At 41.1% G+C, this 12,376-nt stretch overlaps 1 protein-coding gene across 2 annotated transcripts in view; it reads left to right on the top strand.

Moving 5' to 3' along the window:
* LOC117772621 (bromodomain-containing protein 4A-like) overlaps nt 1–11,153 on the top strand; it is a 36,644-nt gene extending 25,491 nt beyond the window's left edge. For both annotated transcript variants that reach the window (XM_034603892.1, XM_034603891.1), the window contains one exon: nt 10,284–11,153. In XM_034603892.1, the coding sequence (XP_034459783.1) occupies nt 10,284–10,532 (249 nt within the window). In that variant the 3' untranslated portion in view covers nt 10,533–11,153. The remainder of the gene's footprint in view (nt 1–10,283) is intronic.
* The last annotated feature ends 1,223 nt before the right edge of the window (nt 11,154–12,376 follow it).

Below are 12,376 nucleotides of genomic sequence, written 5' to 3'. Positions count from 1 at the left end.
TAAATTCTGCATTTTACAATGATACAACTGCTGTTACTCAAACAATTCCAGTATTTGTGAGTCGTCATGTGTTATGTACAGGGATGAAAACTGATACGGAGCCAGAACTCTCATGTGGGCAGAGATCATTTTAGTTTGAAATCGCCGTTCTCAAACGAAGATGTGCTGGAGTGGATGTGGCCTCGGTCTTAATCTGACATTTTGTATGTTCCATGCTAACACATTTTTATTTGCCTTCCTTCTCTAACACCACTGCTCACAAACGCAAAAAAATGTCCCCATGACCATCAGATCTTCAGTCAAGATTCTCTCTCTGTCTCTGTCTCTCTCTCACACACACACACACACACACACAAGCTCTCTCTCTCTCTCTCTCTCACTCTCTCTCGCTCTCTCACTCTCATATTTTTGGCTGCCTCACTCCTCACACACACCTCTCGCCTCTCTTGTCTCCAGAACTCTGGCCACAAGGACTGTGATGTCCAGTATGCGGAGCTGGATACTGCAGCTTTGGCCTCCTCCCCCAGCCCACGAAGCTCTGCTCACACTGGCCCTGGGGACCTTGTCGAGTATGCAACCATCCAGCCTAGCTCACACTAGCGCATGCCATTATAGGCCTTTCCCCTCAGACTTTGGCCTCAAGGTACACAGACTGATGCACTCCTTCCCGCCGCTCATGCCCCCTTCACATCCACGACCTCCCTTTCTGTGCTCCATGTGGTTCCCTTGTCTACCTCCCTCTTTAGTCTCTGGCCGTCTTTTGATTTCCCCCCCTTGCCGCTCTGCAGAAAGTTTGAGGGCAGACATATATTTCCAGGCTATTATTTCGACTACAATACAGCACAGACACAGACATGCAGTTCCTTGATGCAACAGAGGAACAACGCAGCCTAAGCCCGGCTTGCACATTATTGCGTAAGATCATAGGATCAGCCGCATAAGAGCTCTATTATTTTTTAAGAAAATGTCATGTAAAATATGACCCATTGGCGAGAAAAATACATTTTTTAAAACCCTTCATCTTCATATCGTCTCTTAGACTTCATTTGCATGAATCCTGATCCTGGAGAAATCTATAGCGTCTCCCTAAACAGTTAACAATCCCCTCTAATATCAAAAACATGGGAGATTTAGCTGCATGAGTCTTCTGCATGAACATCTCGGTGGAATGGTGAATCGTTATCCATGCATTTGCATTTTGAATAATATTAAAACGGGATGTAACTGTGCTGTAGGGTATTTGAAGTCACTGTTTTTCCTACAACAACAACAAAGACGGTATAAAATATTGAACATGTCGAGTGCAAAGTATTTTTTCCTGAACAGACACAAACATGCAAAACGGGTTCCTCAAGTGATTATGGCATACTTGACGATCCTGATTGGCGGCAGCGCAAAACACGCTCTCGTCTCCGAGATGTCGCTCTGATGTCTCATCTGCACCACACAGGAGAGGAAGACATCCTGCCATCACACACAAATACAATCCCCCCCTGTACCACTCGAAATATTCATTATTCACACACAGCAAAGTGTGATATGAGGGGACACAAATCGCCATGTCGCTGGGACTGCTTCTTTCCATGAAACTTCCAAAGGCAAATAATTCTCCAGGCAATGCAGGAGGTTTTTTCTCGAGGAAGTCGTTGAGACGCGGCGAGGTGCACGGCAAAGAGTTTATTATAGAAATATACTGTGGCAGCAATTCTCTTCTCATGTGAAGACAATTTCATCTAAATGTAGTCGTCAAGTGCGTTATGGGCGCAATAAAAGCCCTGCAAAGATTAAATCAACTGTATAAGTGGAATGAGCTGTTTTTCAGTTTTGGAGAATCTGTGGGTGTGATGCTCAAATGTATCAAGAGCCGCGTCAGAATGAGAAGATTTAACTGAGGAACTTTTGCAGCGACTCACAACTGTAACACAACAGAATTCTAAAGCTGCATTATTCACTCGTTGGGATTCGCCGGACGGCAACAGGACACACATTTAGAATTTAGACCAGGTCAGTTGCTTGGGATTCCTGGGACGTTACGTGAGTGAACTGCAAGCGCGTTATGTAATAATAAACTTAACTTATATAGCACTTTAAAAAACAGGTTGACAAAGTACTTAAAATACGTAAAACAGAACAAAAGCAATAAATTTGGTTAAAGGCAACATAAATAAAAGAATAAAACAAACGAGGTCTATTATAAAAATGGGTTTTATAAGATTAAAAAGGCACAAAAAAGACAAAAGGTCCAGTTTTATCTTTTTAAAGTGTCAAGTTTCCATTTGACAGTTTGTATTGTTGCTGGTTTTAAAGGTTCATTTGCCTCTTGAATAAATTAGCGGTTCCCTCATTGTACCGGTGAATAAATATGTACAACCTGAGTTCAACACTCGATGCAAGAACACACCAGGCTCCGAACTGTGGGGGGAGAACAAATAAACTTTCCCCACGGCTCCGTCCCCTGGAAATAACGTATCAGGCACAGACAGCACACGGATCAGGCAATAATGTGGCTCCTCTGGTCGTCTTGTGGCCCAAATATTCCAAAACGAATACGGCAAACATGGTGCAATCTGCATCTGGACCTAAAGTGGCTCATGTGGTGAATATGAATACTAATTCAGGCCATGGACGTGGGCCGAAACTGGGCCAGAAAAATGTTTTTGCTATCCTCACTCCATGTGTAACTCACTTTCAAAAATAATGGCAGAAAAATAAGTAAACACACTGGGGTCTCATAGGTATCGATTAGGTCGCCATGGATACGGAACATTTCACACTGCGATGCACCCAACACCATAACTCAATCTGAATATATATATACAGAGCAGTTTTTCAACTCAACGAGACCAAATGCTGCTTTCACCCCCCCCCGTGATTAAGCCTGAGGAAATTAGCAGATTTTAATATTCTCACACACTGTAACTCTGCTCCAGAACGAGGGCTGCATTAACATCCCGAACTTATCTTTGATATTAAATCTTTGGCAGCCGCATGTGGGAGGCAGCTCCTGAAAGTCTGGCAGAAATATCCATAGTTAGATATAATTTATTCTGACTTTTGGACCTTAAATTTCTTCATTACTTTCTCCCTTTTTTTTTTCTTTCTCCAAAACAATAGTTAAAATGTCACCATGTTTTTAACACATGGGTACAATTAAAGATGTCCGGGAGTGAATGGGGATGAAATAGCAAAATAACGTTCTTTCATCAGGAATGTGAGGCATTAAGTTGTTGGAAAGTAGCGTTGGAAGTTTGTTTTTGAGATAGTTTTAATTTTTATTCGTTGAATCAGAAGTTAGTGAGTAAATCCCCGAAAAGTCGTCGCCTCAGGCAGTGCACGTTCATGGGATTTTGGGGGCGTGGCTTTGACGAGAGGACCAATAGGAGGGGATTAGATGAATCAGTTGCATAATTTCAAAGTGTTCAGGGATTACAAACCCTAATACAATTGATATGTGAAGTGACGTTAACATTTTCTATTGTTTGTTGAGGTTTTCCAGTAAAAAAATGTATTCAAATCACATTCACCCAGTATTAATAGGGGTTCAGTGTCTTGCCCAACGACATCGAACCACCAAACATCTGGTTAGTGGACAACCCGCTCTTCCCCCTGAGACATGGAAACATGTTCAACCACCAGTTCTGACACAGACCAGACACACGAACCAATATCGATTCATTTCTTAACCCTGGCATTCACAAGCTGTTCAATCAGCAGCTCTGTGAATTGGCGGTTTTACTGTCACCGGGGAACCGACAGTTTCCACACAAAAGTCCCAGTGGGAATTGCCTGTTGACGTTCTGTGTTTGTAATAAGGCACCAGGCCTCGTCTTGACTCGCTCCAGTCACGAGGTTACAACCACTCAATAAAATCTTTGTTTACCGAGCCAAAGCCTGAACCACGAGCTCCGAACATCCAGAGTCCACAAAATCCTCACTTTATTCTGGGGAGAAGAATAAAAGGCTTCGGTCAGTGACTTGGAAAGTAATCAGTGGAATAAATCGGCCAGTTGTTAATCACGGCCTGATTGTATTTTCCCAGCATCCATTTGCTGTGACAGTTGAGTTATTATACTCTCAGATACAGAAACTTATACGGGGGCCATTCTTCTCCAAGGTTATCCTATCTGCCCGACGCGCTGTTGCTCGGGAATGACTTCAAGGTGATCCAGATTTCATTTAGATTAACCCGCACTTTTAAATTCATGCATTTAAGCTGCGCATTTCAACAAACTTTCAATAAAGAGCTTTTGAGTTCAGCGAGGGATGGAGGAGAAAGTCGGACCTGACAGAAAAAGAGAAAGAGGGTCACTAAACTTAGAGAACACCTCGCCACTTACGTTTTCAGCAGAAAAGTACAAAAGCCACAAACAATTGCGTTATTGATTTTAAAAATAAATCACAAAGAAAAGCATCTGTTGCTTTTTGCTGTTTGAATAATTGTGGAATCTTCCATTTCCCGAGCGGCGGACTTTTCTATTCTTGTTGTGTGAGCAGCTGTGAAGTTGAATGTAATGTATGGAAACACCTCTTTATTCTGATCTGTGCTTTTCAGTGTCTGCACTCGCTCGACTGGCAGATTTAACAAAGGGTCCTGAAACGGTATCAAAGTGCAATCATCCGTCCATTCGGCTTTTAAAACCTGCTGTTTTCATTTCGTTTTTTTCTTCAGTAGGTAGAAACAGAATCAGATCAAACACAATAAGTCGTCTTCTTTAATAGTTTTAAAACTTTTTTTTGTAGGTTTTGAGCCTTTTTCTAAATTATTTACTCCGAACACAGTTTCTGTCAGAGGCTGGAGGGACGTGTGAGGAAAAGACATTGATTTACATAACATTATGCTCCACTGTGGAAGTAAATGGAATAAATTCATGAATAAGTTTAGATTAAAACTGCACAGGTTTAAAATTCAGTTGTATCGATCAGACTATTGAGTTGCAGCTTCTTGTTTGACAGATCTTTTGATTCATGGGTTCGGACGCGGCCCAGATGCTGAACAACGCAGGAATAAATCTCAACGAGCAACCGGGGCAATGAGTGTTTTTACTGTTCTGCTAAACGTTGGAACAAGATATGGAAGTGATTTAAGATAAAGCTGGATCTGTGGAAAAGTGCAAAAACAGCAAAACACATCCTCTCAGCTGCAAGTGTGGTAAAACTTTCTGAAACAAGTATCCCCCTGTTGACTGTTGAATTGAAGTTATATAATCACTGTTAAAATGGCCCCACAAGATGCTGCATGAGGTTCATATAACAAAGACAAGACGAGCAACAGTAATGAATTACGATAATGACTTGACACAGTCTCAGTTCACGATAACATCCTGTGAAGGGAAAGTTTAATTTTAGCTCCAGATGTTGTTCCCCAGCAGATGTTGCATCTGTTTCTGCGTAAAGTGTCAAACAAGAACGAGAAGAAAGAGGCAGAACGAGCACTGAAGAGTTAACAGTCACTGTTTTCAATCAACTCCTGTTTCAGAGTTTGATCCGGTAACGGGAACGTTCAGAGGGAACACGCCCACAAGTCTTTGCTTTACTAATTTTGTGATTTATGAGACGATGAGATTGATTTTTACATTAAAAAACCTGCGAGGAGCTGCTTTATTCTTTATGTATTATTATCTACTGAAGTTTTCTGGGCTCTTTTTTGGAGTTTCCATGTTCTGCCTCTGTGAGATTTCTGAGGTGTGAACGGTTGTTTTTCTGTATCTCAGAACAAACTGTTTCCTGACTCTCGCCCACTATCAGCTGTGATTGGCTCCAGCCGTCTTCTGACCCTCTGCGGATGAGCAATTTAGCTCCTGAATTATTTGCTAGTATTTATTGACCATCTAATTATCTCCTCTTTTCCATTTATGAGCTTCTTTGCATTAAATTTCCCTTCAAGAACCATATGTCTTCAGATTGGCCTTTATCCGATAGTCCATCTATTATATAAATCCTTGGACCGCTGCCCGGAGTTTGATGCTGAAACTCTGGAAGAGCTGAGAAACAGAAAAAACACATTCAGCTGAGGTGGAAGAGACTTTAGTCTTAAACATGTTTTTGATGAAAGAAAAGAAAGTTACGGGTCAAACTCTCAAACTTAAGAACTCAAGGAAATAAAACAACTTTATTTTTTTTGATATTATTATAATTGGCGGATTGACATTATGAACTTATTTAAATCCCCAATATGTAGGATTTGAAAGAGGTTAAATTGTGATGCCCCCAGTGGTACAATGAAAAAAAGAATCTGAAATCTAAAGGTTATTTTGGAGAATATTGTTTATGAAGGAAACCTTTTGACGAGCTGCTCTCACAGCATTTATAGAAAGATGTGTTTCTTTGGCTCCTGGAAATGTGTTTCACCGTCTCCAGTTTTCTGATGGAAGAAATCTACAGTCCTTTGTGTAACATGATGAATTAATCATCATGAAGTGAAAGAAGTAACAGAACAACCTTTACTTTGAATTCGCTGTGTCTGTCTCTCAAAATACTTTCATGTCCAGTGAAAAACATTTATTTCCAAAATGTCACCAACTCTTAAATCAAAGAGTTTTACCATTCAAAAGAAAATCCTTCTTTCACTGTGTTAACGCTGCGCTCTTAAAGGAATAGTTTGACATTTTTGAAAAAAAACAACTATTACTAAAGCTAAAACGACAGGAAGTTGCTGCTTTCTCCTCGTCTGACACATTATCTCATGTACAATCATAGACAAAGTTCTTATCACACATGTATGTACATTCAGATGTTCATGTTTCTGATAAGTTGGTGGTTTTTATTATTTATTTGATGATGTCAGCTGAGACTGACTGAAGTATGCGTATTGATGTGACCTTGACACCGCGGCTCCACACAACAAAGTACTACTGCGCAGACTCGTTTGTATTTCGGCCTTATTTTTGTACAAGGGAAAGAAGTTGACACTTGTCCTTCATCGTTATACACAATTGTCCCTTTTATGCTTTATTTTCTCTGCACAGATTCAAGAAACCAGATAAGAACTCCTGTCGACAGCAGTTTGCTTACGTTTCCGCTCCGACTCTCAAACTGTCCTGAGTCAAACCCACGCGCAGAGAAAACCTCTCCTCACGCTGTTGCTTTTGATTTGCTGGAAACGGCTGGAACTCACCAAGGTCTCCTCGGCGAGCAAAGAAATTAATAACCTGACAAAGTCTCCGGGCAAAGTTTTCTCCGGCAGTTTGAAACGGTCCTTGATATTGACCTGAAACAAATAAAGCCATTCGGGCGCTCGTGTCGGATCGTGGAGCGCGGCGTGTGTGTCAGGACGGGTTTACCTGTGTGTCTTCTGCTGTGGAAACACCGTTCACCTTCACACAAGATCAACTCTCGGCCCGCTGAGTGTCTGAGAGCCGCTGTTTCCCCACTCATCCCCCACAGAGGAGCTTTAAATGACTTCTTGAGAGTTCAATCTCTGTATTGGTCCAAATTTATGTTTAAAAAATCCCTTTTAATAAAGCTGAGGGAAAAGATAATTTCAAAGAAGATGGACGCAACATTATTTTCTTATATTAGTCACTACACAAACGTGATTTTATATATATTTACGTTTGTTTGCTTACAACCTGCTTATTAAAACAAATCCCTCGCTCTGTTCCCCATGTTTTACCCATGACATATATCTTTTAATGTGCCAGCTTCATGGTTTTGCCAACAGTTCTATATTTTGTTTATCGAATGCAATGATCTATAGGAAGCTTGAAGTCAGTTTGTGGTTTTGTTGCCTCCCACGATGCACTTTCAGAGCTGGGATCATCGTTTTCGTAGAAGTAGAGATGCTTGAGGAATATTCGTAAGTTCCATTTTCACTCTCATTTATTTTATTTTTTTTTGCATGTGTGTTATTCATTGCTGTCATTTAATACTCACGTTTAATTGATTTTCATTTTTTCATTTTCGTAGACATCAAACTCATTTAAGGAATCAAAAAATAAATCAAAAATTGGGACCATGTGGCCACCAGGGGACACAGAATGCAAATTATCAATGAAAACATCCATTTTTATTTATCTAATAGTCTGTTTGTTGCTTGTATTCCATTTTTTGTTGTTTTATTTCCCCATTAACATTTGGATTTTTCTAAAGAAGGAAGTTTTGGCCCCAAAACTATTTGCTCAATTAATTTACTCATATAAGATTATTTAAAACCCAACCAAAACCCTTTTAGTAACCAAAATATACAATGTTAATATAATCAATGCATAGAACAGGATATTTAGGGCTTTGTGTATTTTGTTGTAACTTCATGGCCAAAATAAGCAGGGCGCACACTAGATATCCACAAATCCAAAGTGCATCCTAGTGCTATGATATCAGAAAATCTGAGTTTTCATCAAGTTAAATCCAACCAGTGCATTTCTCCACTAAGCAGGATGTACTGTACGATTCTCTTGCTTTTCAGTGTGTGTGTGAACTCTGCTCTGAATACTCCTGACGTTCACACTACTCTGGAGTTTAAGAGCTGCTAAAACATAGAAGTGTGGAAACGCTGCTGCACCTGTTTGAAGACTCGTGATATGTGTTTTCTGGCGTGTTAGTATGAACAGGGATTAAAACTGATTCAGTGCTAAAATGCTTGTGTGGACAAGTTTTAGTTTCAAAATGCCGGTTTCAACCTGGTGTCATGGATGCAGCTTAAAACACTGAGAAGTAGAATCTTCAGCACTTTCTTGCAGACAAAGCTTGTTCAAGCTGCATCGCCAGATTCCAGGTTTAGACGTGGGCGTGATGAGTGACACCCTGAGGACTGAGTGCACGCGGCTCCATCAAACATCTCAGAGCCATTATAAACTTTGCAGCAGCAGTAGAAGCGCTGTGTTTGGAAATGTAACAGACAAACAGAGAATGGATTGTTTCAAACAACATGATGTAAGAGATATTCAGCAGAATAATGGCTGCAGTTGTTTGAAAGCTGCAGGAAACAAAACGAGTGCAGTTTAAATGTCTTCTTCGTGTGATTCTGTCCGGACCGAGCGTCAAGTGGATGTTCACCCTTGTGGAGATGATGATAATTACACGAAGGCATTTGTCGATTAACGCATTGTGTCGTTATGGGCTGTTTTCTTAGAATAAAAAAGTCTAAAACATCAAACTGAGCGTTTGGGTCTGAGAGACGTGAGAGTTTACCAGTCGCTGAGTGGCACATGAACGATTCCTACTGGGTTGCATTGTGGGAACTGTAATGTTAATGGTGCCTTAGAGACTTCAACACACTTAACAAAAAAACATGCAAATAGACAGAACATGAACAAACTAAGACAACGTCACTATGGCAACAGCGTGCTCAGCTAATACACACAATAAACTACAAACAAATATACAAAGACACTGCAAATATACACAACACAATTAAATATACAAACGCACTGCAAATACACACAACAAACAAATGTACAAACACAACACAATCAAATATACAAACGCACTGCAAATACACACAACAAACCAATGTACAAACACAATGCAAATACACATAACACAACCAAATAGACAAATGCACTGCAAATACACACAACACAACCAAATACAGGAACGTGCTGCGAAGACACACCCACATAGATAAATGCACAACAAAACAAACAAATCTCTGGAGAGCTTCTTCTTTAAACGGACGCTGCTCCCACTGTTGACATTTAATCAAATATCAAATCTTCCAACTGAATGCAAATCTCTTTTGTTTGTTTCTGTGTTTTTGTTTTGTGTGTTTATTGTATTACAAAGTTTGTCTGATCCAAGTCCAAACATAAAAAAACAATAACCTTAAAACAAACACCACTGCTATATATACATGTATATCTGTCGCCTCTCACATCTACACCACCACAGAACTCCTGCTGACCTGAATCAGCGTGCAACATTTGTTTCTGCACCTTTTTTGAATCATGAGAATAAATATATAAACATAATGGCTGACGTTAGTGGTTTGCCATGTTTTAACAAGCTGGTAAGTCAATACAGAAATCAGGTCAACAACAGACACAACAGTATAAATTAGAGAATTCAAAGACATTCAGCATTTCGGCATCTTGGCTGCTCGTTCTAAATGAACATGTGCATGAAGATGTTTTAGGAATCTGCTTGAATTTGAGTTTATGAAGAATTGTTGGATTGTGCCATTGCTCACTAACGTCTCTGTAGTTCAGACACGCTGTCCTCTCGTGCGCTGTAATGTTCTGATGTAGTGAAACTCCATGTCGGGCTCAGTCGAACCCCGTCTGAGATGAAGAAAAACCCTGTGACCCTGCTGTATCGTCTTCTCTCCTCTTGTCTTCTGCTCGCAGGACTCTGGGGGGCGCCCAGAGGAGTTGCTGAACCCGGCTGAATACATGAGTTACCAGCGCGTCTGCAACATGGAACACTTCCCCGAGTCCCAGCCCGCCGCAGCCTACCCTCCTCCGCCTGTCACCTTCCTGCCTCAGCACCCCTACACGCAGCAACTGGCCAGCGAGCCCATGTACTCCAACACCAGCTTCACCGCCCCCCCGGGCCCCCGAGCTCCGTTCACCTTCCCCAAAGAGCAGTCCGTGTGACGCGCCACGCAACTCTCGGCTCCACGGGACGCATCAGGGGGCCGCAAGCGCTTCACGGGAAACCAAGCTCTGCTGAACGGAACGTGCATCCATCCATCCATCCATCCATCCCCACCCTGCGTCTGTTTATTCTATAAGATTAAAACACCCCCCCCCCCCCCCCCCCCTTCCCCTGCTATGATGGAAGTGTGTGTAACCTGTGGCCCTGAACCCTCTGTGTATTGTGCACCGTTTGCTCCACTGACGTTAGCGTAGCTGACACCTCCACCCCCCCCCCTCCCCCCACCACCCTCACCTGTTCCCACTCACGCTGTCCGTTATCGACTGCTCCCTCAACCTTTTGAATATTTTTGCTTTCATGCCAACCGTCTAAACTGTGTACAGAGTTTGAAATTGTATCACTCAAGATGTTTTTTTTTTGTTTTTTTCTCCTTCTGTTTTTCTACACCTCCCGCAGTGGTAGTGACCTTTCTCCCGAGCATCGTGCTTCTTCTTTATTCTTTTTTCTGTTTTTTTCTGTTTGTATGTCAATCATATGCTTGCTTCTTTGAAAGTCGTATACTATGCTGTTTGTGTGATTGGATGTGTTCTCGTGAAAAAACAAACAAACAAACAAACAAAACAAAAAAATGGAACAACTGCCATTTGATTTGTGAAGCTAATTATCGATCTATAACGACGCGGACTACCCCTTTAAAGACAGTTAACCACAGGGTTGTTGTGTGAAGACGTGAATTGGCGGCCGCTCAACTGAACCCTTCGTTTCCGTCTCACCGCAGCTTTGCTGTCGTGGATATTTCGGCCAATCGGAAGCGAATGTTATCCTGATCAGCTACGGGGAAAAAAACAAAGGGCTTGAGATTTAGCAGTATCGCCTTTCTTCTATTTCTCCATGTTTTACTATTCATTTATCCTGGTTAATTTCATTATTATTATTATTATTATTATTATTATTATTATTATTATCTACCAGTAGTTGCCAAAGACATATGGTTTCATTCTGTATTTTGTAATCCGTTTTCTTTCATGCAAGCGTTTACATCAAAACGACCTGGTTTAATGTGAATTAAACGAAGTTGATTGGCAATGTGCTATATACGCTCCCAGTTTACATGAGACTTATGCCATATGCTGTATTTTCCATATCTGTATGTGAGAAAAAAACTTGAGTTCCTCATGAAGGTGGGTGTGAGATTCATGGGTCCTTTGTGTTACCAGCCACCAGGAGGCGCTCCTTAGTGCAGGTGTGATAGGTGAAGACAATCACATACACGGGTTGTCCTGGACGGAACGCAGCGCAAATGATTTTCCGTCGCTGTGGTAGAAACCTAAAAGGGACCGGGGCAACCCGCACATTGAACATATTTAACTATATTTTGGGGAATTTTAATTTGTAGTAATAGAGTTTAAATAATCAGAAAAACGCTGAAGAGAAAAGCTTGCTACTGTATTTTTTTAGAGAATGCTCGGTTATATACGAAGGCATGCCGCTTATTTTCAGAATTTACATTGTGACTGTTGATTTCAGACCATACATAAGCTAATGTGCTTGACGAGCCAATTCCAGGATACTGCCTCCCACACACACACACACACACACACACACAGACACACACACACACACACACACACAAGCCCGCCGGACTTAGCTAATTCGCGTAAAAATCGAAAGTTCACATTTTTTGCCATGTTAGATGTATGTTTGGACAAAAAAAAAAAATAACAAAGAAGAGAAAATACTCGTGTTTGTGCTCAATGTGAAAAAAAAATAATAATAACAATCCGTGAGATGTTGAAGGTAATTTAGTGTTTTTACTCTTACTGGTTGGTTGATGGGAGAGAGT

Source organism: Hippoglossus hippoglossus, chromosome 13 (assembly GCF_009819705.1).
Source record: "Hippoglossus hippoglossus isolate fHipHip1 chromosome 13, fHipHip1.pri, whole genome shotgun sequence".
Classification (NCBI taxonomy): Eukaryota; Metazoa; Chordata; class Actinopteri; order Pleuronectiformes; family Pleuronectidae; genus Hippoglossus; species Hippoglossus hippoglossus.
Note: the sequence above shows the minus strand (reverse complement) of the source record. Positions and strands in the feature narration are given on the sequence as shown.